This window comes from Corvus moneduloides, chromosome 3, assembly GCF_009650955.1.
Source record: "Corvus moneduloides isolate bCorMon1 chromosome 3, bCorMon1.pri, whole genome shotgun sequence".
Classification (NCBI taxonomy): Eukaryota; Metazoa; Chordata; class Aves; order Passeriformes; family Corvidae; genus Corvus; species Corvus moneduloides.
In genome coordinates, this window is record NC_045478.1 from 317,474 (window position 1) to 339,833 (window position 22,360).

Here is a 22,360-nt window from a genome sequence, read left to right on the forward strand (position 1 = left end):
GGACCGCCCCCGGGGCGGGGCAGCGGCACCTGGTGCACCGGCAAGGGGGCTCCGCGGGGCTACAGCGGGCGCGGAGGAGAGCATCAGCCCCGGGCCTGACCGCCAATTCGCGGGACACGGCCGAAGATGCTCGTGCAGGCGAGCACTGGACCACGGCCGGAGTCAGGGCGGCCTGCAGTGTGGACGCGGAGATCTGGGACCTAAACTGCTATAAGTGATGCGAAACGCGAAAAAAGCCAGACTTTGCACGGCTGGCACTTACCACTAGCAGCGGTAACGCATCAATATTAGCACTAATTTTATCACAGACAAAAATCAGGGGAGAGCGCGAACGCAGTCCCCCACTACCACAAATTATGCAGTCGAGTTTCCCGCATTTGGGGAAATCGCAGGGGTCAGCACACCCGGAGTGCAAGGGATGAGCCTCGCCCTGAGAAAACCACCTGCCTGATCATGGTGTCTCCCCTGCCAGGTAAGTATGAGATACCAACCCCGCCGCCCGCACGCCCCGCCCGCCGCACGCCCCCACAGCACACGGCCACCCCGACACCAGCCCCGCCCCGAACCGGCCCCGCGCTGCGCCGCGGCCCGCACGGCCCGGCCCGCGCAGCGCCCGCGGACGCGCGAGGGCAGCGGCGCCCGTGCGCGGGCTGTGTCCCGGCATGCCGCGCGGCGCTGCCTCATTTGCATGCACACGCCCCCGGGCCGGCTCCGGGCGGCTCCGCTGGCGCGGCGGGAGCTGCGGGCCCGGGTCCTTCCCGCCCGTCCGGCCCCACCTTCCCGCCCGTGCCGGGACTGCGCGGACTTTGTGCCGCCGGACCCGCGGGAGGGTCACCCGGGCAGCTCCAGCGCTGCCTCTCCTTCCCGGGACTTGTCCCTCCTTTGCCCAGTCCCGCCGAGGGCTGATGCCCCGGGTCAGTCTGTCTCCTGTCCCTAAGCCGAGGGGCTGGCAAGGCTGGTGGTGTGTTCGCCGGCCATTGCCACGTCACTGCTGAGGCAGGGCGACTCGCATCACCTTGCTTCTCCCGCGGGAGCGGCAGCACAGGGGTCCCTGGCACCCGGGAGCTCAGAGTCCCCATCACTGCATCCCAGGTCTCCCATTGCCCCTGCCTGCCTGCTTGGGGATGGGCTGTGCAACGACTGGCAGCCTCCAGTCAAAGCCCTTCCACCTCCTCTCCTCTTCCTCCCCGTCTCTTCTTGCACTCAGGGTTGTTCCTCTGACCCTTATCTGCCCCATCCAAGCCTTGCTTCCAGGCTCTCACATTCCAGTTTGCTTCCAATTTGGATCGGGTGAACCCTCATAGACACAAACACCAACAGCAACAAACCCAGCGAGACCTTGGTGTAAGAGACGGTCCGAAGATCCCTCATCTGCCTCACGATCATGGCCGAGGACAGAGACTGAACACAGGAGTCCTGGCCTGGCTGAGGTGGGATGTCTGCCAAGTGTTGCCTGCAGGTGTGCCCGCTGGGAACTGGTACGCATTCCTGAGGAAATTAGTGCAGGTCGCAATGGACTGCGCCGTTCTTGCTGCCCAGGCGGGAAGGACTGCGCTGAAGCAGAAAGGAATGACCTGTCCTGTACACCTGTCCTGTATGCCTGTCTTGTACGTCTGTCCTGTACCTGTTTCCCAAAGCAACAGGCCTCATAACAATGGCTGTAGATTTCCCCGCCTCTTGGCCAGTTGCCCCTCGCTTCTGAAAAGGACTATAAAGGGACTTTCTGAAATAACTGAGCTCGAGATCTCCCCACGGAAAGAAGACGAATCTATGGGCGGAAGACCACAAGGACTTGGTCTCATCCGTTGGTAGCTATTGCCCCCCCCCTTTTTCTTCCTCTCTACTTTGTTTTTCTCTCTCTCTCTCTCTCTTTCTCTCCTCTATGGCATTACTGTGTTGTGGGCACATAATAAAGGTGCACTGTTTTGATTAAAACTGAAATCTCTTGTGTCCATTTACACTCTGAGATCGATAAACGAACCATCACAACCCCCGCTTGCATTAGCAGATCGTGACACTTGGTGCTGCCCCAGCAGGTTGCTTATTCATCCTCCATGCTCAGAAGCCATCGTTACACATCTAAAGGTTTTGCTCCAGGTCTTCCAAGCAGTGCTAGAAGTTCACATCGAATTCTGTGAACGGGCATTTCCATTCTCCGTCTTTGTTCTGCAGATGGACAGCACGTGCCACTATCTTGCACGGGGACCCCCAGGCCACGAGCAGCCAACGTATCCCTGAGACCCCAACCAGCAGTGACAGGAGAACTGGGGCACTGTGTTGGCTTTGGGCGTGCAAGGCCCTGTGGGGTCATGGGGGCTGCTGGGTCTGTCGTGATGTGAATATCGGTGTTTAAGGGCCCCTTGCTTCCCCTTGGAGGGTGCCTGGGCATTTCCATGGCACCATGTGCTCATGGGCATCCCCTCCATGGCCATCTGCTCTCACTGTGCTGCTGCCAGTGCCCAGACCCCCACGGTACTGGGGGTTGCTGGGCTGTGAAGGCCTCTGTACATGGACCTTGTAGGTGTCATCCTGTCCACCTGTACTGGAGCCCAGTACAAGCCATTACCACTCAGCGAGGTCCTGTGTAGCTCCTGCAGCCCTGCCAGTCTCTAGGAACCCGGAGTCCCTGGTCTGGCTGGGGATACATGCTCTGCTTTTCTCTTAGCAGGATCAGCCAGCAGCGGAGCTGAGTCCGTGTCCCTGAGATACAGCTGGTCACCCCTGGCCCCCAGCCCCCGTGCTGCCCCACGGGACCTCTCCCGCTGTCGATCCAGTGGTAGCCGCGCTCTGCCGTTGCTGCGGCCCCGCTGTGCCCTGACACCGAGTCCCGGGAGGAACGACTGCCGCCGGAGCCGGAGCGGGAGCGGGAGCGGGACCGGGACCAGCCGCCGGTTCCGGGCAGCGAGGGGGCGGGGCCTGGAGCATCCGGGTGGGGGGCGGGGCAATACGAGCGGCAATAGCGGTGCGATACCGGGGCGTGTGCATGCAAATGAGGCAGCGCCGCGCGGCATGCCGGGACACAGCCCGCGCACGGGCGCCGCTGCCCTCGCGCGTCCGCGGGCGCTGCGCGGGCCGGGCCGTGCGGGCCGCGGCGCAGCGCGGGGCCGGTTCGGGGCGGGGCTGGTGTCGGGGTGGCCGTGTGCTGTGGGGGCGTGCGGCGGGCGGGGCGTGCGGGCGGCGGGGTTGGTATCTCATACTTACCTGGCAGGGGAGACACCATGATCAGGCAGGTGGTTTTCCCAGGGCGAGGCTCATCCCTTGCACTCCGGGTGTGCTGACCCCTGCGATTTCCCCAAATGCGGGAAACTCGACTGCATAATTTGTGGTAGTGGGGGACTGCGTTCGCGCTCTCCCCTGATTTTGTTGGTCAAGAACAGAAGAGGAGCTGGGAGTTCCCTGACGAGAGCATTGCTCAGCTTTTTCGGGCTGGCTGGGCGGGAGGAGAATTTCCCCACGCGGGTTCGGGTGCTGTCGGGAGATAGAACAGAAGCGGCCGCTACACCGGACAAGTGCGGGGTCGGCGGCGGGGGTAGCCCCGTCCCGCTCCCGGTGCGCGGCTCAGCCATAGCCGGGGGTCCCGAGGCAGGCCATCGTGCCCTCCGCAAACAGGCGCTGCCGGTGCCCGAGGAATTCCCTGCTGGAATTGGAGAGCGGTTCCAAAGGGGGCTCCGGACTGCCCTGTCTGGAGCCGGGATGGTCCCGGCCTGCTCCACCCCATGTCTGCAGACTCAGGGAAATACCCGGCGGAGAGCGGTTCCGAGCGGGTCCGCGCGAGGGAAGAGGCACAGAGATGCTGGTCCCGCTCGGTGAGCGCTGTCCGGGTCACACCGGATCGAGCCCGGGAGTGCTGCCGGACTTCCAGTGGCGGGAGTTGGACGCATCCTTGTGAAACGTGAGAGTTGATGTAAAAGGAAATTCGTCAGCTTGCTTGCTGAATAGACAAATCCGTGAACAATGTTATGCTTAACGGCAACAAACGAGATAGCACAACAAAGGCTTTTAGCTGCAAATACACAAAAACCCGGTCTAAAGCGGACGAGTGGCGGAGCGAACAAGAGGAGCTGCCAAGGAAAAGTTGACCAGAAGCCAAGGCAAGACGGCTTCAGAATAACCACCAGGAAAGCGTGTAATGAGCTGTTTATGATACAAGATAGCAGCAGAGACCATGAAATAACGCAAAACAGATAGGCGACGTTATTCAAAGCATTTTTAAGAAAATGTAAATGATTTCTTAGAAATGAAATGAATAAACATGCTGTAACTCTAGCTAAGGGAATAACTTCGTAACCAAATGTCATAGGTTAGCAAGCTAAGTCTCGGAAGTGATGTTCTTCTTACAGCTTTCTCTATGGCCTGACAGAACCTATCAGCTGGCCAGTTTGAATATGGACAATTCTTTAAGCCACTTAAAACTGTGAATTGTGACCGCCTCTGTGATCCACATTTAAGAACAGACAAACTCCCCCCCGAGCTCTCTCTCATTTCCAGTGCTGGGACAGGTGGCTGCGGTCCCCGTGCGGGGGCCAGTGGGCCCGCCCCAGGCCCTGCTCAGGCCAGGCCAGGCCGGGCCACGGCCATCCTGGAGTCGATGGGCCCTGTTCCACCTGCGGAACCCCCCCCTCCCCCCGCCAGCAGGGCTGTGGCAGCCAGAGCGGCTTGGCTCCCCCGCCTCCACTGCGGCCAAGATTTCAGCAAACGCAGCACCGCTGTCCGGCCAAGGTCAGGTGACCAACAGCGATAAGCAACATTCCAGCTACAAGGCCAAGATGAGATTAACACTTTTATTGCTGTGAAGAGCTGAAAACCTGAGGGAAGAGAAAGAGGAAATGCTTAAAGCTGAAATTCTGTTGTGAAGCTATGATATATCAGAGTACCCGTTGTAATTTCATGAAGATATGGGGGGTGGAGTGTTCAACTCGTAAGCAAAAGCACCTGTGCTGAGATAGGCAGATGCTGACGCAGCTGTAATTCCATGAGAAGTTTGGACAGGGAGAGATGGAAGCGATGAGGACTTTTGCTCCACATGGGAAAGGAGAAACCTCAGTTCCTAGAGATGCTCCCAGAGACAGTCCTAAAGATGAAGATGAGGAAGACCCTTTGCTCCCAGGGAAGAAGGGCCTCTGTTCTTAGAGATGAAATGCTCCCAGAGATGGGTGAAGAGAACTTTTGTTTCTGAACAGCTCAACCTTAAAATTGTACCCCAAAAACTTCAAGAGTGGACCCTCGAAAGCAGTTGTGGGAAAAGCTGCAAGTCAGGGGAAGGGACTCACATGCGAGCAGAGAGTTCCTAAATGGACTGAACAAAGTTATTTGGAAGTGGGCGGCTGTCTCGTTGTGATGATGTTTTCATAGCACAAGCAAGAAGAGACTTCTCTTTCTGAATGGACTGAACAAGGTTATTATGGCAGTGGTAAACAGACTGAACATCTTAAGGGTTGTCTTTTTACATTGTCAGTGGGAGAAGGGAGGAAGGTGGGGGGAGGAGGAGAGTTCTGAAGGTGTGGTATAATTTTTTTTTCTTCTTTCAGGTCTGTTAATAAACTTCTTTATAATCTTTCAAGTTTGGTGCCTGCTTTGCGTTTCTCCTAATTCTTATCTCACAGAAGATAAATGGTAATGAGTATCTTGGACCAAACCACTACACCAAGGCGCACATGAAAGGCAGGAGTTATCCCTCACACGGCCGGCATGCCGCAATAAAGAATAGCTGCTCAACAAGGATCCAAAGGTGCTGCCGAGTTCTACTTGTTTCCTCTGTATCGCTTGTCCAAACCTGAGCTGGACTAAATCTCTCTGCCCGTCCACCCCACTGTCAGGGTCGGTGTGCGAAGCCGGCCGGACGCAAACCCGAGTCTCGCCGTCCGCTGCAGCCCGAGCACGGGGCGGGCCTGGGCCACCGGGGCCCGCAGTCAGGAGCCGTGAGAGGCAAAGCCCGGCTGGTCCCGCGGGGCTGCGCTTTTCTGCCGCTTCTGCACGGACGGGACAGCGACGTGCCCAGACAGGCAGAGACTGAGAGCGCCTCTGAGACCAGCTGTATCTCAGGGACACGGACTCAGCTCCGCTGCTGGCTGATCCTGCTAAGAGAAAAGCAGAGCATGTATCCCCAGCCAGACCAGGGACTCCGGGTTCCTAGAGACTGGCAGGGCTGCAGGAGCTACACAGGACCTCGCTGAGTGGTAATGGCTTGTACTGGGCTCCAGTACAGGTGGACAGGATGACACCTACAAGGTCCATGTACAGAGGCCTTCACAGCCCAGCAACCCCCAGTACCGTGGGGGTCTGGGCACTGGCAGCAGCACAGTGAGAGCAGATGGCCATGGAGGGGATGCCCATGAGCACATGGTGCCATGGAAATGCCCAGGCACCCTCCAAGGGGAAGCAAGGGGCCCTTAAACACCGATATTCACATCACGACAGACCCAGCAGCCCCCATGACCCCACAGGGCCTTGCACGCCCAAAGCCAACACAGTGCCCCAGTTCTCCTGTCACTGCTGGTTGGGGTCTCAGGGATACGTTGGCTGCTCGTGGCCTGGGGGTCCCCGTGCAAGATAGTGGCACGTGCTGTCCATCTGCAGAACAAAGACGGAGAATGGAAATGCCCGTTCACAGAATTCGATGTGAACTTCTAGCACTGCTTGGAAGACCTGGAGCAAAACCTTTAGATGTGTAACGATGGCTTCTGAGCATGGAGGATGAATAAGCAACCTGCTGGGGCAGCACCAAGTGTCACGATCTGCTAATGCAAGCGGGGGTTGTGATGGTTCGTTTATCGATCTCAGAGTGTAAATGGACACAAGAGATTTCAGTTTTAATCAAAACAGTGCACCTTTATTATGTGCCCACAACACAGTAATGCCATAGAGGAGAGAAAGAGAGAGAGAGAGAGAGAAAAACAAAGTAGAGAGGAAGAAAAAGGGGGGGGGCAATAGCTACCAACAGATGAGACGAAGTCCTCGTGGTCTTCTGCCAGTAGATTTGTCTTCTTTCCGTGGGGAGATCTCTATCTCAGTTATTTCAGAAAGTCCCTTTATAGTCCTTTTCAGAAGCGAGGGGCAACTGGCCAAGAGGCGGGGAAATCTACAGCCATTGTTATGAGGCCTGTTGCTTTGGGAAACAGGTACAGGACAGACGTACAAGACAGGCATACAGGAGAGGTGTACAGGACAGGTCATTCCTTTCCGCTTCAGCGCAGTCCTTCCCGCCTGGGCAGCAAGAACGGCGCAGTCCATTGCGACCTGCACTAATTTCCTCAGGAATGCGTACCAGTTCCCAGCGGGCACACCTGCAGGCAACAGTTGGCAGACATCCCACCTCAGCCAGGCCAGGACTCCTGTGTTCCGTCTCTGTCCTCGGCGATGATCGTGAGGCAGATGAGGGATCTTCGGACCGTCTCTTACACCAAGGTCTCGCTGGGTTTGTTGCTGTTGGTGTTTGTGTCTATGAGGGTTCACCCGATCCAAATTGGAAGCAAACTGGAATGTGAGAGCCTGGAAGCAAGGCTTGGATGGGGCAGATAAGGGTCAGAGGAACAACCCTGAGTGCAAGAAGAGACGGGGAGGAAGAGGAGAGGAGGTGGAAGGGCTTTGACTGGAGGCTGCCAGTCGTTGCACAGCCCATCCCCAAGCAGGCAGGCAGGGGCAATGGGAGACCTGGGATGCAGTGATGGGGACTCTGAGCTCCCGGGTGCCAGGGACCCCTGTGCTGCCGCTCCCGCGGGAGAAGCAAGGTGATGCGAGTCGCCCTGCCTCAGCAGTGACGTGGCAATGGCCGGCGAACACACCACCAGCCTTGCCAGCCCCTCGGCTTAGGGACAGGAGACAGACTGACCCGGGGCATCAGCCCTCGGCGGGACTGGGCAAAGGAGGGACAAGTCCCGGGAAGGAGAGGCAGCGCTGGAGCTGCCCGGGTGACCCTCCCGCGGGTCCGGCGGCACAAAGTCCGCGCAGTCCCGGCACGGGCGGGAAGGTGGGGCCGGACGGGCGGGAAGGACCCGGGCCCGCAGCTCCCGCCGCGCCAGCGGAGCCGCCCGGAGCCGGCCCGGGGGCGTGTGCATGCAAATGAGGCAGCGCCGCGCGGCATGCCGGGACACAGCCCGCGCACGGGCGCCGCTGCCCTCGCGCGTCCGCGGGCGCTGCGCGGGCCGGGCCGTGCGGGCCGCGGCGCAGCGCGGGGCCGGTTCGGGGCGGGGCTGGTGTCGGGGTGGCCGTGTGCTGTGGGGGCGTGCGGCGGGCGGGGCGTGCGGGCGGCGGGGTTGGTATCTCATACTTACCTGGCAGGGGAGACACCATGATCAGGCAGGTGGTTTTCCCAGGGCGAGGCTCATCCCTTGCACTCCGGGTGTGCTGACCCCTGCGATTTCCCCAAATGCGGGAAACTCGACTGCATAATTTGTGGTAGTGGGGGACTGCGTTCGCGCTCTCCCCTGATTTTGTTGGTCAAGAACAGAAGAGGAGCTGGGAGTTCCCTGACGAGAGCATTGCTCAGCTTTTTCGGGCTGGCTGGGCGGGAGGAGAATTTCCCCACGCGGGTTCGGGTGCTGTCGGGAGATAGAACAGAAGCGGCCGCTACACCGGACAAGTGCGGGGTCGGCGGCGGGGGTAGCCCCGTCCCGCTCCCGGTGCGCGGCTCAGCCATAGCCGGGGGTCCCGAGGCAGGCCATCGTGCCCTCCGCAAACAGGCGCTGCCGGTGCCCGAGGAATTCCCTGCTGGAATTGGAGAGCGGTTCCAAAGGGGGCTCCGGACTGCCCTGTCTGGAGCCGGGATGGTCCCGGCCTGCTCCACCCCATGTCTGCAGACTCAGGGAAATACCCGGCGGAGAGCGGTTCCGAGCGGGTCCGCGCGAGGGAAGAGGCACAGAGATGCTGGTCCCGCTCGGTGAGCGCTGTCCGGGTCACACCGGATCGAGCCCGGGAGTGCTGCCGGACTTCCAGTGGCGGGAGTTGGACGCATCCTTGTGAAACGTGAGAGTTGATGTAAAAGGAAATTCGTCAGCTTGCTTGCTGAATAGACAAATCCGTGAACAATGTTATGCTTAACGGCAACAAACGAGATAGCACAACAAAGGCTTTTAGCTGCAAATACACAAAAACCCGGTCTAAAGCGGACGAGTGGCGGAGCGAACAAGAGGAGCTGCCAAGGAAAAGTTGACCAGAAGCCAAGGCAAGACGGCTTCAGAATAACCACCAGGAAAGCGTGTAATGAGCTGTTTATGATACAAGATAGCAGCAGAGACCATGAAATAACGCAAAACAGATAGGCGACGTTATTCAAAGCATTTTTAAGAAAATGTAAATGATTTCTTAGAAATGAAATGAATAAACATGCTGTAACTCTAGCTAAGGGAATAACTTTGTACCAAGGCGCACATGAAAGGCAGGAGTTATCCCTCACACGGCCGGCATGCCGCAATAAAGAATAGCTGCTCAACAAGGATCCAAAGGTGCTGCCGAGTTCTACTTGTTTCCTCTGTATCGCTTGTCCAAACCTGAGCTGGACTAAATCTCTGCGCCCGTCCACCCCACCGCCAGGCTGGGTGTGCGAAGCCGGCCGGACGCAAACCCGAGTCTCGCCGTCCGCTGCAGCCCGAGCACGGGGCGGGCCTGGGCCGCCGGGGCCCGCAGTCGGGAGCCGCGAGAGGCGAAGCCCGGCTGGTCCCGCGGGGCTGCGCTTTTCTGCCGCTTCTGCACGGACGGGACAGCGACGTGCCCAGACAGGCAGAGACTGAGAGCGCCTCTGAGACCGCAGAGCGCCAGCGGCAGAAGATCGAGGGCAGCGAGAATACGGACCCACTGCAGACTTCGGAAAAAAAAAACCAGAGCTGATGTCTGAGAACCGCTCGCTTTGACCGTTTTTCTATTTTATACCAGCAAAATCAGGGGAGAGCGCGAACGCAGTCCCCCACTACCACAAATTATGCAGTCGAGTTTCCCGCATTTGGGGAAATCGCAGGGGTCAGCACACCCGGAGTGCAAGGGAATGAGCCTCGCCCTGGGAAAACCACCTGCCTGATCATGGTGTCTCCCCTGCCAGGTAAGTATGAGATACCAACCCCGCCGCCCGCACGCCCCGCCCGCCGCACGCCCCCACAGCACACGGCCACCCCGACACCAGCCCCGCCCCGAACCGGCCCCGCGCTGCGCCGCGGCCCGCACGGCCCGGCCCGCGCAGCGCCCGCGGACGCGCGAGGGCAGCGGCGCCCGTGCGCGGGCTGTGTCCCGGCATGCCGCGCGGCGCTGCCTCATTTGCATGCACACGCCCATACACCCACTCGGCGCCGCTCCCGCCCGGTCTCATTTGCATGGTCACGCCTTCCCCCCAAACCCCGCCTCCTGCCCGCTGGCGGCGCAGCGCCCCCTGGCGGCGCGGCGGAACGGCCCCCGCTCCTCCCGGACGCAGCCGGATCCTGCCCAAGGCACGGATCCAGATCCCAACGGATCGAGATCAGGAAGGGAAGGAAGCAGGATGCTGCTGTTTAACAGGATGCTTGTCGGCAGTCGGTGCCAGGTACAGGAAAGAAACTCCGCCAATCACAAGGAGCAGACAGGATGGGCATTTCCCAAGCCATGCCCGTAACGACGGGAAGAAGTAGAAGAGAAGGAAGGATAAGAGCCAAAAGAAATTTCCAAATCTGTTCTCAGGGACAGCGAAGAGGCAGAAGGCAAGCTGTAATTCAGGGACAAAGTCACGAGTGGTGATTAACACCCCTCCAAAAGTTTCAGGGTGCGGGTCCCGGACAGGATGGGCTGAGCATGGACAGAAGGAAAAATCGGAAGAGGAAGAAATTGGGCTGGACTGAAGGGAACCGGAGGCATCTCCTGTTTCCCTGGCCAATCCTTTGGTTCCAGTTAGGCCAGGGAATGGAACAATGGATTTTCTAGTGCATACCGGAATATCTTCTTCCATGGTTACTGGCTGTAAGGGACCTTTAAGTAAAAGGAATGGCGTTGTTGTTGCTGCAATGAGAGGAAATCCCTCAGGGCAGGAAATCCCCCAGGGCAGGAAATCCCCCAGGGCAGGAAATCCCTCAGACTGTCTTACAGCCCATGGAATTCGGGACTGGGAACGCAAAATGAGCCCATCGCTTTCTCCACGTGGCCGAGTGTCCTTTGCCATTGCTCGGGGTTTGCAGTGCGAGTTAAATGCACAATTAACTTTTCCTAAGGACTCTGCCCAGTTTGCATATTCCTCTGGAAAATGCATGGAAAGCGCAGCTCTGCCCATTCACCCAGGGAAACCTGCAGAAGAGGAAATGCCCGGTGGAGTTTTAGGTGCACTCGTACCACTGCTCTTGGCTTTGGGAATCCCGGGGCGAGAGGGAAACGTGAGTCCGGTAAAAGCTGAACTGAAACCAGGAGTGCAACTGGCAAGAAAAGACCAACCCCGATAAAATGAGAGGCCCGGCAAGGACTGGAAGTGTTAATAGGCTCTTTTTTAGCGTCTGGCTTATTGCCATTTCGAATTTACCACTCTAATCCTCCCAGAGAAGAAGCCTAAGTCACCGGGATAGACAAGTGGAAGAGTTACAGGAACTTAACGCCCAGACTGCTGACGTCCTTCTGGTTGTCCCAAATCCCGACACCCTTCTCGCCTCAGAGCCAGAGGCTGGTATGGGCTCTGTGGTGTTGGATGTGAGGGACATCTTCTCTCGTATCCTCGTGGGTGAACAGAGTCACCTTGTCTGTGCCTTTGAATGAGAAAATCCAACTCCAGAGGGGAAAATGATATCTCAAGATTGGAATGAAACTTTGCAATTGTTTTCAGTTGTTCATCAGCACCTGCAGACAGACCAATTCCACTGTGAACGCCGCACACTTGGCTAATCTTCTGTGCTAGGGAAAAGAGAAGCCCAAGAGGAACGGGCTGTCTGGACGAGAGGCACCGGGAGGGTCCCCAGCAGGACCGGGCAGTAGCTGGGGAAAAGGGAATTCCGGCAGCGGGAGATGGTGAGCGCTGACCCATGGGCCGCTCACTCGGAACAGAACCCGACCCAGACGGAGGGAAGAGCTGCGGGAGCGGGCCCGGGGCAGCGGCTCCCGGGGCGGAGCCGGGGCCGGGCGGGTCCGAGGAGCGGCGGGGGCGGGGCCGGGGGCGGAGCCTTGCTGCTGAGGGCGTGTGCATGCAAATGAGGCAGCGCCGCGCGGCATGCCGGGACACAGCCCGCGCACGGGCGCCGCTGCCCTCGCGCGTCCGCGGGCGCTGCGCGGGCCGGGCCGTGCGGGCCGCGGCGCAGCGCGGGGCCGGTTCGGGGCGGGGCTGGTGTCGGGGTGGCCGTGTGCTGTGGGGGCGTGCGGCGGGCGGGGCGTGCGGGCGGCGGGGTTGGTATCTCATACTTACCTGGCAGGGGAGACACCATGATCAGGCAGGTGGTTTTCCCAGGGCGAGGCTCATCCCTTGCACTCCGGGTGTGCTGACCCCTGCGATTTCCCCAAATGCGGGAAACTCGACTGCATAATTTGTGGTAGTGGGGGACTGCGTTCGCGCTCTCCCCTGATTTTGTTGGTCAAGAACAGAGCATTTATTATGAATAATATAACTCGGCTCCTTCCGGCATTAATTGGGACTTCCTCCCTCTCAGAGAGCTGCGGTCTCAGAGGCGGTTCCCGCTCAAGTGCTGCCTCTGGGGGCTGGAGAGCTCACAGTGGGTGGGCAGGTCCCAGTGTAGACGTTCCTACTGCTCACCTTCGCCTTGACCTGGGCGCGCACCCAGCGCGGAGAATTTGTATGGCCCCCCTCCCGTCGGTTCCACCGAGCCCCCGCGTACCCATGGAACACAGGACTTCTTTAACGTAAGCACCTTAGTATCAAGTATAGATTAATAAAAGCTGGGTGTTGGCTGCTATGCTTGACTGCCACTGCTTTTGCAAGAAAAGAATCCTAGCCCTGGAAGGGGCTATGATGATCAGTGAATAGGAGACGCTATGTCTAACGCTAACTGCTCTTGGAAAAACAAAACCGGAGTGGACTAGGATGATAAGGGAATGGAATGCGAGCTAATGTGTCTGACTACCTGCTGTTATGCAGAACAGGGGCCTAGCCCCTGTGGGCTAAGCGACAAGAAGGAAGACACATCCTAACTGCCGTTTTAATGACAAATAGAAGAACTGTCACAAAGGGTAGAAAAATGTAATAAGAGAATAATCAATACACAACTATAGATGAAGCATAACTAATATACCAATAAAGAGTGTAATAGTAAAATTGTGTATTAGCAAAATAGGTGTGTGATGAATGTATTAGATAGTAATAGCATGCCAAGTTTGTAACCCTAAGATTAGGAAACCACAAGTTATGTAAGACCCCAACCCCTTATGACTATAACTTTTAGATAAATTAACAAAAAGGGAGGAAGCCGAACTGGTAAACATATAAATAACCTCTGTAAGATGAACATGGGGGACAAGCATATGGAGGTGTTAACCCCTGTGTGCTCCCCCCGCTGGGTCAATAAAGCACTTTACTTTACAGTCCCTTGCTGTGGAGTAGATTCCTTTGAATCACCCACCCCTCCCCCAGGAAGGAACTAGAAGGACATACAGCGAGGACCTGCAGTTTTATTGATCCCAAGCAGCCTTGAGGATGCCCAGGCCACAGAGCCTCCAGCCCAGGCACGGCCCCCTGCCCTGCTCAGGGGGTCTTGGCCTTCCTCCGCTGGGTGCCCCACAGCAGCAGGGACAGGGACACAGTGGCAGTGCCCAGGATTCCGCTGAAGAGAAGCATCGGGAACGTGCCCTGCCCGGGACCGGGAGTGAGCATCACCGCTCCCTGCAGCCCCTGCTGATCTGGCCAGGGCACAGCCAGAGAGAGGTCCAGTCCCACAGGCACTCACCTCACGCAGGCACTTGTAGCCATGGAAGGGATTGTCACAGAGGCACTGGACGAGGCCGGGGCCGTCGGGGGCACATACAGAGTTTTCAGGACATGGCCAGGCTGGCAGAGCAGAGCAGGGGGTCAGGGGCCAAGGCCAGACCCCACTGCCAGCCCCATGTACCCACTGCCAGGGTCACAGTCCCCCGCCATACCGAGTTCCACAGAGCTGTTGCAGGGGTTCCTCTGTTCCTGGCACAGCCGGCTGCTCCCATCCACTGTCACGTCCTGCCAGGCGTCACTCCCACCCGGACACTCCAGTGCCAGTGGCACCGCGCTGGGGGCAGAGCTCAGCACTGACACCACAGTGACCCCCCCCCCCCAGCCCCTGACTCCCCCCAGCACTCACAGGCTCTGCAGGTGGATGAAGCCCAGGAAGGAGCCATTGGGGAGAGTTGTCAGGGGGTTCTCAGTCAAGTCCCTGCGAGCACATGGACCTTCAGTCCCATTCGGCACTCCCAGCCTGGCAGGCACCAGGGGTACCCCCGGCACCTCACCAAGCCTCAGGCGGTTCCCATGCACCCACCTCCCCCACCCAAGGCCCTGAGGGTGCAGCCCTACAGCCAGGGCTCAAAGGTCTCAGCGGAGCTGCTTGAGGGACCACTCGGTCATTAACAAAAACACTGATGAGCTGGGGTGTCATGGTGCCCTGAGGGCCACCATGGCTCACTGGGCTCATTTGGACACTGAGCCCTGACAGTGCCCTGGATGTGGCCGTATAGATGAGTTACTTCCCTGACTCCCATCTCTCCAACCTGGGGACAAGGACACTGTGTGGGACTGTGGCAAAAGCCAAGATGTGACCGTGTGGCTCCTGTCTCACCTGCCAGCACAGGCCCCCGCTGGAGGGCTGTCCTGTGAACACGTGCACCATGACAGAACTCCAGAAGGATCTGTCCCATGGTCCCACTGAGCACAGGGGTGAGGTTGCCTGGACAGACGGGTCCCAGGGCTCCCCTTTTAAAAATGAGGGTGGTTTCCGTTTGTCCCGACCCTGCGGACTGTTACAGCCAGCCACGAGGGCAGAGAGCAGCTGCTGTCCACTGGGGTGCTGGGACCAGCAGAGCAGGGCTGTGCTGGCCTGGGCCCATGGGAATGTCCCACCAAAGCTGCCCCAACCCCCTCTCCCAGCCCGGCCCATCTCCTTGCAAGGGCCAAAGGGGGCACGGGGAAACTCACAGGATGATGGCAGTGGTGGCCTCGGCCAGTCCCGGGGGTACACTGTGCAGGGAGCAGTTGCTCAGGTCCAGCCTGGGAAAGGACAGTGGTTGGGGGAGACAGCAGCATGCCTGTCCCCTACACTTTCCCCTCATGCTCCTGTGACCCCCAGCACCCATCCTGGTCCCTGCCTGTACCTGCCTGTACCTGCCGCCCCCGCACACCACTCAGGATGCTCCATCCAGGCATTCCCCACCCCCGCCGTTCCCCTGACACCGCTGTGAACCCAAACACCCATCCCAGCACTCCTCACCCCCCGAGCACCCCAGCACCCCAGACTCGACCCCAGCACCTGCATCCCCGTCCTCCCCCGGGCCCCCCGTACCCCAGAAGCCGCCCTGGGGACAGGCCCCGCTCCCGGCAGCAGCGCCCGTCGCTCTCAGTGTCGCCCCGGGACTCACAGAACCGGGACACGATGGAGCCGTTCCGCGGCGGCCCCGGGCAGAGCCCGCACACCTGCAGAGGTCGAGGGGTCATGGGCAGCACCGACACCCGGGGCACCCGGGACTCCCGTGCATCCCGCGATCCCCGAGCACCCCCGAGCCCCGGGACCCCCCCGAACCCGCTCCCCGGAAAAGGACAACCTCCTCGGCCTTAGGGCAACCACGACTTCCCTGACGCCCGGGCACCTCCAAGCCGGGCACCCCGGACCTCGGGACAGCCCCGATCGGGGACTCACTGACCCTCGGTTTCCCCCCCGGGACCTCCGTTCCGGGCACTCCCTGCCCTCTCGGCAGCTCTGATCCGTGACATCCTCTGCCCACCAGAGCCCCCCATTTCCGTGACCCCGGCCCTGTTCTCCGTTGCTCACCGCGACCCCGCGGGTGGCCCGGGGCAGCAGCGGCAGCAGCAGCAGCAGCAGCACGCACCCGCCCATAGCCCCGCCAGCCCCGGGCACGCCCGCGCCACCGGGGAGCCCCGAGCGGACGGGGCAGGTCCGTGCCCGTCCTCCCCCCCCCCCCCCCCCCACGGGCCTGGCGCCCTCTGGACCCGAGCGAGGCCACGGAGGGGCCCCCCGCAGCGCGGGCGCCGGGGCGGGGTGACCGCCTGAGGCGGCGGAGCGCGGCGGGGCCCGGAACGGGGCCGGGATGGGGATGGGAATGGGAGAACGGGGACGGGGACGGGGACAGCCGCAGCCCAACGCGGGACCGGCGGTGATGCCGTCAGCACCTGGCGGCCGAGCGGGAGAGGCCGTAGGAGCCGCCCCGCCTGCTCTGCGTCATCCCCAGGCGCCCCGGCTGTCAGGCGGCACATGGGGTGAGTGCCGCCGCGGCCGGTGAGTGTTGCGCCAAGACCGCCGCGACAAGGTCACCGCCGCCGGGACCTGGTGCACTGCAGGCAGCGGGGGCCGGTAGCGGGGACACCGGGGACGGGGAGCAGAGCCCCGGGATGGGGGCACCGGGGACAGGGAGCAGAACCCGGGGATGGGGACACCGGGGACGGGGAGCAGAGCCCCTTAGAGCCCCGGGATGAGGACAGCGGGGACACCGAGGACGGGGAGCAGGGTCTGGGGCACCGGTGACAGCGCTGGGCAGCGGCGCCTCAAGCGGGGTCAGAGTACACGGGATGATAAGGAAGGGTGTGAGGGAGCACGAGGAGCGGGGACACCGGGGAAGGCATGCTGAGGACGCCAGGGACAGGGGCAGCAGATTCACCAGCCAGGGACATGGGGCACCCTAGGGCTGGGAGAGCGGGGCCCAGAGCTGGGGCTGCTGAGTTTTGTGGGGGACATACTGTGACCTCTGGGTGAGAGGGCAGCAGGGCCTCAGTGGAGTGACCGGGACACCAGGGCTTGGGATCACCAGGTGATGGGGATGTGGGGACACCAGGGCTGGAGGCAGCAGAGTCTCAAGGGCTCTGCCCTGTGAGGCATGGGAGCCTTGGGCCGGGGCCATCCAGGAGGCTGGGGCTGTTGTGTGCCCGTTGGGAACACAGTGTAACCTCCCATGTTTAGTCTGGATGGGGGAATGTGGGGGAATGTGACCTTGGACCCTGGCCGGGAGCGGCTGTGCATGGAGCCGTGTCCTGGTCAGGGACAGAGCAGGCCTGGTGGTGGCAGAGACACTGCCCTCTCACCCCATTCCCCACCCAGACACTGCTGGCACTGCCGACGCCGCAGAACCCCACGCCAGCTCAGCCGCCCCCGGCCCTGCGGCAGGCAGGCCCAGGCAGGCCGTGCCAGGGGTGCCAGGAGGGGCTCAGCCTAATCCCACCAAGCATTTCCCAGGCAACCATTCCTCCAGGGATCACGATGGGATCATGGCGGGCACTGTGCCACTCCCTGCCTGCCACCCCCAGTCCAGACTTGTCCTCCCTGTGCCCCTAACTCTGCCCCGCTGGGAGAGAGGGTCCCCCACAGCCTGCAGCCCCTCGCAGGCCAGGAAGGCGGGGTATCCGCGGCCCTGTGGCACCTGCCACTCCCAGGTCCCGGCAGTCCTCTGCATGGCGGGGGAGGCAGGGGCAGCAATCTGCCCAGCTGTCCCCTCCTGTTCCACAGCGGCTGGAGCCAGGGCAGGGGCAGAGCACAGGGTGCCAGAGCTGGTGGATGCTCAGGGGTCTGCTCCACCTGGCTGATGCCCAGAACCCCTGAGGCTGCCAGCTCCCCTCTGTCCATTCCACCCCTATGTCCATCCCTGGCCATGTGGGCTGTGTGGTGTGGGGGTCACCCTGCCCAGCTTCTGTGCTCTGGGACAAAAGTGTGGGGCTCCTCCGGTCCCTCCTCTCCAGCGCAGACTGGGGTCCATGCCTTCCCCAGCCCTGTCCATGTGTCCTGCGGGGCCAGGGGCTGCCAGTGGGGCCGATTCTGCTGCAGGAATGACTGCCCCAGTGCTGGCTGTGCCCTGCTGGCCCCAGAGCATTGGGCTGGCATGAGGGCCAGGGTAGTTATGTCCCTGGTGTCCTCATCCCGGGGCTCTAAGGGGCTCTGCTCCCTGCCAAGGGCTTGGCCAAGCTCTTGCACTGGGGGCAGTTCCGCCAGGGCTGTGGGGTGCTGGAGTGGTTGGGCTGGGTTGACTTTGGTGCTGGTGGGACCGGTGCTGCCGGGTTTGGTGGGGCCATGCAATGCTGGGGCGGTTGGGCCAGGTTGGGTTTGGCTCGGGTGGGACCAGCACTGAGGGCTCAAGGCTGTTCAGCTCTGGGGGTAGTAGCCGTGTTGGGTTTGGCTCAGGTGGGATTGGGGCTGACCTGCTGTGGGGCAGCTGCGTTGGATTTGGCTCCACTGGGACTGGCTCTGCTGGGCTCGAGGCTGTCCTGCTCCAGGGGTGGTCGTGTTGGGTTTGGCTCAGGTGGGATTGGAGCTGTCCTGCACCGGAGGCAGCTGTGTTGGGTTTGGCCAGTTCTATCGGGGCTGGTGGTGCCGGTGCTGCGGGGGGCCTGGGTGCGACTGTTTTTGCAGCCATTGTCTTTGTGCTCTTTGAAGACGCTCCAGTTTCCTTCAATGGAGCAGGTGGGGCGGCCCAGGCGTGGCCAAGCCCAGCCCAGAGGGAGGAGGAGGAGGAGGAGGAGGGTCCAGCTGTTTTTTCCCCACACTGGGTCCTTGAGGCTGAGACAGAGCGAGCGAAGGTCCCTGCAGCACTGACACGTCCCTCCTGCAGCTGCCAGCGCCAGGCTGATGCTGGTCAGGACGTGTTGCCGGGGTCAGGTGTGCCCATGAGGCCGGCAGGGCGTAGGTGGCTGGGCAGCAGCAGCACCGGCAGGGCAGCGGCGCAGGGACACGCTCACCATGGAGTTCACGGCCATCGACTACAGCATCTTCGCACTGCTGCTGGTGCTGTCATCAGCCATCGGGCTGTTCTATGCACTGACCGGCGACCGGCAACGCACGGTGCAGGAGTTCCTGCTAGCCAACCGTGACATGGGCTGCCTGCCCGTCGCCCTGTCCCTGCTGGCCTCCTTCCAGTCAGCGGTAGCCATCCTGGGCGTGCCTGCTGAGATCTTCCGCTTCGGCACCGAGTACTGGTTCCTCGGCTGCTCCTATTTCCTGGGTCTGCTCATCCCAGCACACATCTTCATTCCCGTCTTCTACCGTCTGCGCATCACCAGCACCTATGAGGTGAGCAGAGGGGATGCAGGGAGTGCAGGGGGTTGTGGGGAGAACGGAGGACCCTGCAGTCAGGTGCCCTGACCTCTCTCCTTGCAGTACCTGGAGCTGCGCTTCAACAAGACAGTGCGAGTCTTGGGCACTGTCACCTTCATCTTCCAAATGGTGAGTGGAGCTAGGCGTGTGGGAGGTGCAGAGTTTGGGGGTTAGGGCATGGCTCAGCACTGCTCTCCCTTCCCCGCAGGTCATCTACATGGGAGTGGTGCTCTACGCCCCCGCACTGGCCCTCAATGCAGGTATGATGAGGACAGGTGGGGGGCAATGCCAGGAGGCTGCTGCCCCTCACCCCATTAATGGCCTCTGCCACTTCCAGTGACGGGCTTTGACCTCTGGAGTGCGGTGCTGACCATGGGGCTTGTCTGCACACTCTACACTACACTGGTGAGTCCCTGCTGCCACAGGTGCCCTTTGCCCCTGCCGTGCCAGGGTGAGCACTGTCATCCTGCGGTGACGGGCACCGTGTGTCCCCAGGGTGGGCTGAAGGCCGTCATCTGGACAGACGTGTTCCAGACGCTGGTGATGCTGGCAGGACAGGTTGCCGTCATCGTGGTGGGCGCATGGCGGGTGGGGGGCATGGCCCGTGTCTGGCGTGTGGCTGAGCAGGAGGGCAAGATCGCCGGCATTGAGTGAGTGATCTCCTGGGACCCCCCTGTCATGCTGTGGGAACGCTGGGTGGGGGAGAGGGATCCTGGTGTGGTGTAGTGGTCCATCCCTGTTACTCTCCCATGGGGTGTGGGGTGCCGGTGAGGACCTGTCACCATCGCCCCCCCCCCCCGCCATGGTCCTCCCCACAGCCTGGACCCCAACCCCCTGGAACGTCACACCTTCTGGTCTCTGGCTGTGGGGGGGATCTTCATGATGCTGTCGCTGTACGGGGTGAACCAGGCGCAGGTGCAGCGCTACCTCAGTGCCCGCAGCGAACGGGAGGCCAAGCTGTGAGTGGGGCTGGGACTGGAGGTCCCAGTGGCTGGGATGGGCCCCCCTGCCACTCCCCGTGTCTGACACCCACACGGCATCCACAGCTCCTGCTACGCCGTGTTCCCCTGCCAGCAGATTGTGCTCTGCCTCAGCTGCCTCACTGGCCTCGTCATGTTCGTGTATAACCAGGAGCACCCGCTGGCACCCACCCATAGCTCCTCTGACCAGGTGGGTGAAGACCCTCTCCCCTGTCCCCTCCTGCCCCAGCCCCTGCACTGACCTCCTGCCACAGCTGGTGCTGTTCTTCGTGATGGACGTGCTGCGGGACCTGCCGGGGCTGCCCGGGCTCTTTGTCGCCTGCCTCTTCAGTGGCTCCCTCAGGTGAGTGGGCAGCCCTGGGGCGGTGGTTCAGGTGTCCCGGCCGAGCCTCCTCCTGCTCCCTCTCCTCCCCAGCACCATCTCCTCTGCCTTCAACTCACTGGCCACGGTGACCATGGAGGACCTGGTACGGCCGCACTTCCCTGAGCTATCGGAGTCGCGGGCCACGTTGGTCTCCAAGCTGCTGGGTGAGTGGATAGGGGGTGGCCGGGGGGAGCAGCTGCAGGGCTGGCATGGTGGGGGGGTCCCCAGCACCACCGTGACACCCCACTCCCCTCCCCAGCTCTCGGTTACGGGCTGCTATGCCTGGGGATGGCGTATGTGTCCTCCATGCTGGGACCTGTGCTGCAGGTAGGCACGGGGCCGCAGGACCCCTGGCTCTGGCACCCCAAATGGGGTGAGGGACCCTCGGCTCTGGCACCCCCAGGGGCACGGGACTGGTGCTGAAGGTCATGTCCCCGCAGGCAGCCATCAGCATCTTCGGCATGGTGGGGGGTCCTCTCCTGGGGCTCTTCTGCCTTGGCATGTTCTTCCCTTGCGCCAACCCCACAGTGAGTGTCCCCGACCCTGTCAGTGTCCCCCAGCCCCATGCGGGTTGGTGGGGAGGTGTGGGGCACCCTGAGTCCAGACAGGGGTCAGTGTCCTTCTTTGTCCCCTGTCCCAGGGAGCTGCCGTGGGGCTGCTGGCTGGACTGGTCATGGCTTTCTGGGTAGGCATCGGCAGCATCCTGCACGGCACAGGAGGGGCCAAGGGGGTGCCCCCAGCCAACAGCACAGCGCTCCCCACTGTGGGCAACCTCAGCACTGTCCTGGCTACCACCTTGCTGCCCCCCACATCAGCACCCCCAAGGTGAGTGGGATGGGGGGCTCAGGGACAGGGTGTGCAGGGTGTGGAGGTGCTGCCCCACACACCCCCTGACCCTGTGTCCCCCAGCCCCACGGGGCTGCAGCGGTTCTACAGCCTGTCCTACATGTGGTACAGTGCCCACAACTCCACCACTGTCATCCTGGTGGGGGTCCTGGTCAGCCTGCTCACTGGTGAGTGTGGGGTGGCGGGGGGCCACTGTGATACCCCTGCCCCACTCACGGCCCTATATCCCCAGGCCCCACGCCGGCAGCGGCACTGGACCCCCGCACCATCTCCCCTGTACTGCCATGGCTGCTCTGCTGCCTGCCCCCCAAAATCCGGCAGTGGTTCTGCTGTGGGGTAGGTGACCCTGCCCAGGTGAGGGACAGACTCCCGCACCCCGGGGGGAGGGGGACATGGGGGGTACCCTCCCATGCCCCTGCTGCCCCCACTGTGCTCTGCCCGCTCCCCGCTCTGTCCCCACAGGCCCCTGGCCATACGGATGCCACGGAGAAGAGCAATGGGGTGCCCAATGGCCTGATCCCCCCTGGCCCCGACCGGCAGGGGGAGGAGGAGGAGGAAGGACAGGGCTACATCCGCAGTGCTGGTGCCCCCTCCTACACCCTGCAGGAAACCTCCTTCTGATACCCCCAGCATGAGGGTCTTGGCCACTCCCGGTCAGAGGGCTCAAACCCTGGTGGGGCATCCACAGACAGCTGGGGAGTGCCGAGTAACAGGCGGTTGGGTCTCTGCAGTGATGCTGGTGGGCTGCCCCTTCAGGGGGCTCTGGGACCATGGCTGGAGATGTTGGAGCAGTGTCCCTGTCCCCAGGCCGGGACGTTGTCCAGTACCCCCAGCCCAGCCGTGTGCCTTACACACCGCTCCAGGGCTGGGGCTGCCCGGAGCTGTCGGGGTGCCGAGTGGACCCTGCAGCCCCTATCACCTGTCTTTGTGTTTGGTGTCCCCCCAATAAATGGTTCTGGAGCACAGGTGTCGGAGGGTCCCAAGGAACAGCCCACTCCCTGTTGTAGGCCGGC

General features: G+C 61.4%; 2 protein-coding genes and 5 non-coding genes across 12 annotated transcripts; 4 read left to right on the top strand and 3 right to left on the bottom strand.

Moving 5' to 3' along the window:
• Window positions 1–316: 316 nt before the first annotated feature.
• On the bottom strand, window positions 317–480 carry LOC116442310. The gene has a single exon (XR_004239504.1). It is a non-coding gene; the product is annotated as a U1 spliceosomal RNA (small nuclear RNA).
• A 2,713-nt stretch (window positions 481–3,193) lies between these two features.
• Window positions 3,194–3,357, top strand: LOC116442320. The gene has a single exon (XR_004239511.1). It is a non-coding gene; the product is annotated as a U1 spliceosomal RNA (small nuclear RNA).
• Window positions 3,358–8,262: 4,905 nt separating this feature from the next.
• Window positions 8,263–8,426, top strand: LOC116442329. The gene has a single exon (XR_004239520.1). It is a non-coding gene; the product is annotated as a U1 spliceosomal RNA (small nuclear RNA).
• A 1,447-nt stretch (window positions 8,427–9,873) lies between these two features.
• On the bottom strand, window positions 9,874–10,038 carry LOC116442313. The gene has a single exon (XR_004239506.1). It is a non-coding gene; the product is annotated as a U1 spliceosomal RNA (small nuclear RNA).
• A 2,288-nt stretch (window positions 10,039–12,326) lies between these two features.
• On the top strand, window positions 12,327–12,490 carry LOC116442330. The gene has a single exon (XR_004239521.1). It is a non-coding gene; the product is annotated as a U1 spliceosomal RNA (small nuclear RNA).
• Window positions 12,491–13,531: 1,041 nt separating this feature from the next.
• ATRAID (all-trans retinoic acid induced differentiation factor) lies at window positions 13,532–15,952 on the bottom strand. The gene is given in 8 exon segments (XM_032103867.1): window positions 13,532–13,729; window positions 13,827–13,927; window positions 14,020–14,141; window positions 14,214–14,285; window positions 15,044–15,115; window positions 15,408–15,645; window positions 15,648–15,783; window positions 15,785–15,952. Coding segments are annotated over 8 exon segments (921 nt in total). The 5' UTR covers window positions 15,860–15,952; the 3' UTR covers window positions 13,532–13,624.
• Window positions 15,953–16,517: 565 nt separating this feature from the next.
• On the top strand, window positions 16,518–22,310 carry SLC5A6 (solute carrier family 5 member 6). Of its 6 annotated transcripts, none has more exons than XM_032103858.1 (15): window positions 18,593–19,133; window positions 19,221–19,286; window positions 19,366–19,417; window positions 19,495–19,562; window positions 19,653–19,807; window positions 19,976–20,116; window positions 20,204–20,327; window positions 20,392–20,480; window positions 20,553–20,665; window positions 20,761–20,828; window positions 20,942–21,028; window positions 21,142–21,326; window positions 21,411–21,514; window positions 21,580–21,683; window positions 21,810–22,310. In XM_032103858.1, the coding sequence occupies exons 1-15, from the start codon at window positions 18,804–18,806 to the stop codon at window positions 21,966–21,968; spliced, it is 1,845 nt and encodes a 614-aa protein (XP_031959749.1). In that variant the 5' UTR covers window positions 18,593–18,803; the 3' UTR covers window positions 21,969–22,310. The 6 variants fall into 6 exon arrangements, with proteins under 6 accessions (XP_031959754.1, XP_031959753.1, XP_031959750.1 ...); XM_032103857.1 differs by having other exon boundaries at window positions 18,599–19,133; window positions 21,580–21,701; XM_032103862.1 differs by lacking the exon at window positions 20,761–20,828 and having other exon boundaries at window positions 16,520–19,133; window positions 21,580–21,701; window positions 21,810–21,901.
• The last annotated feature ends 50 nt before the right edge of the window (window positions 22,311–22,360 follow it).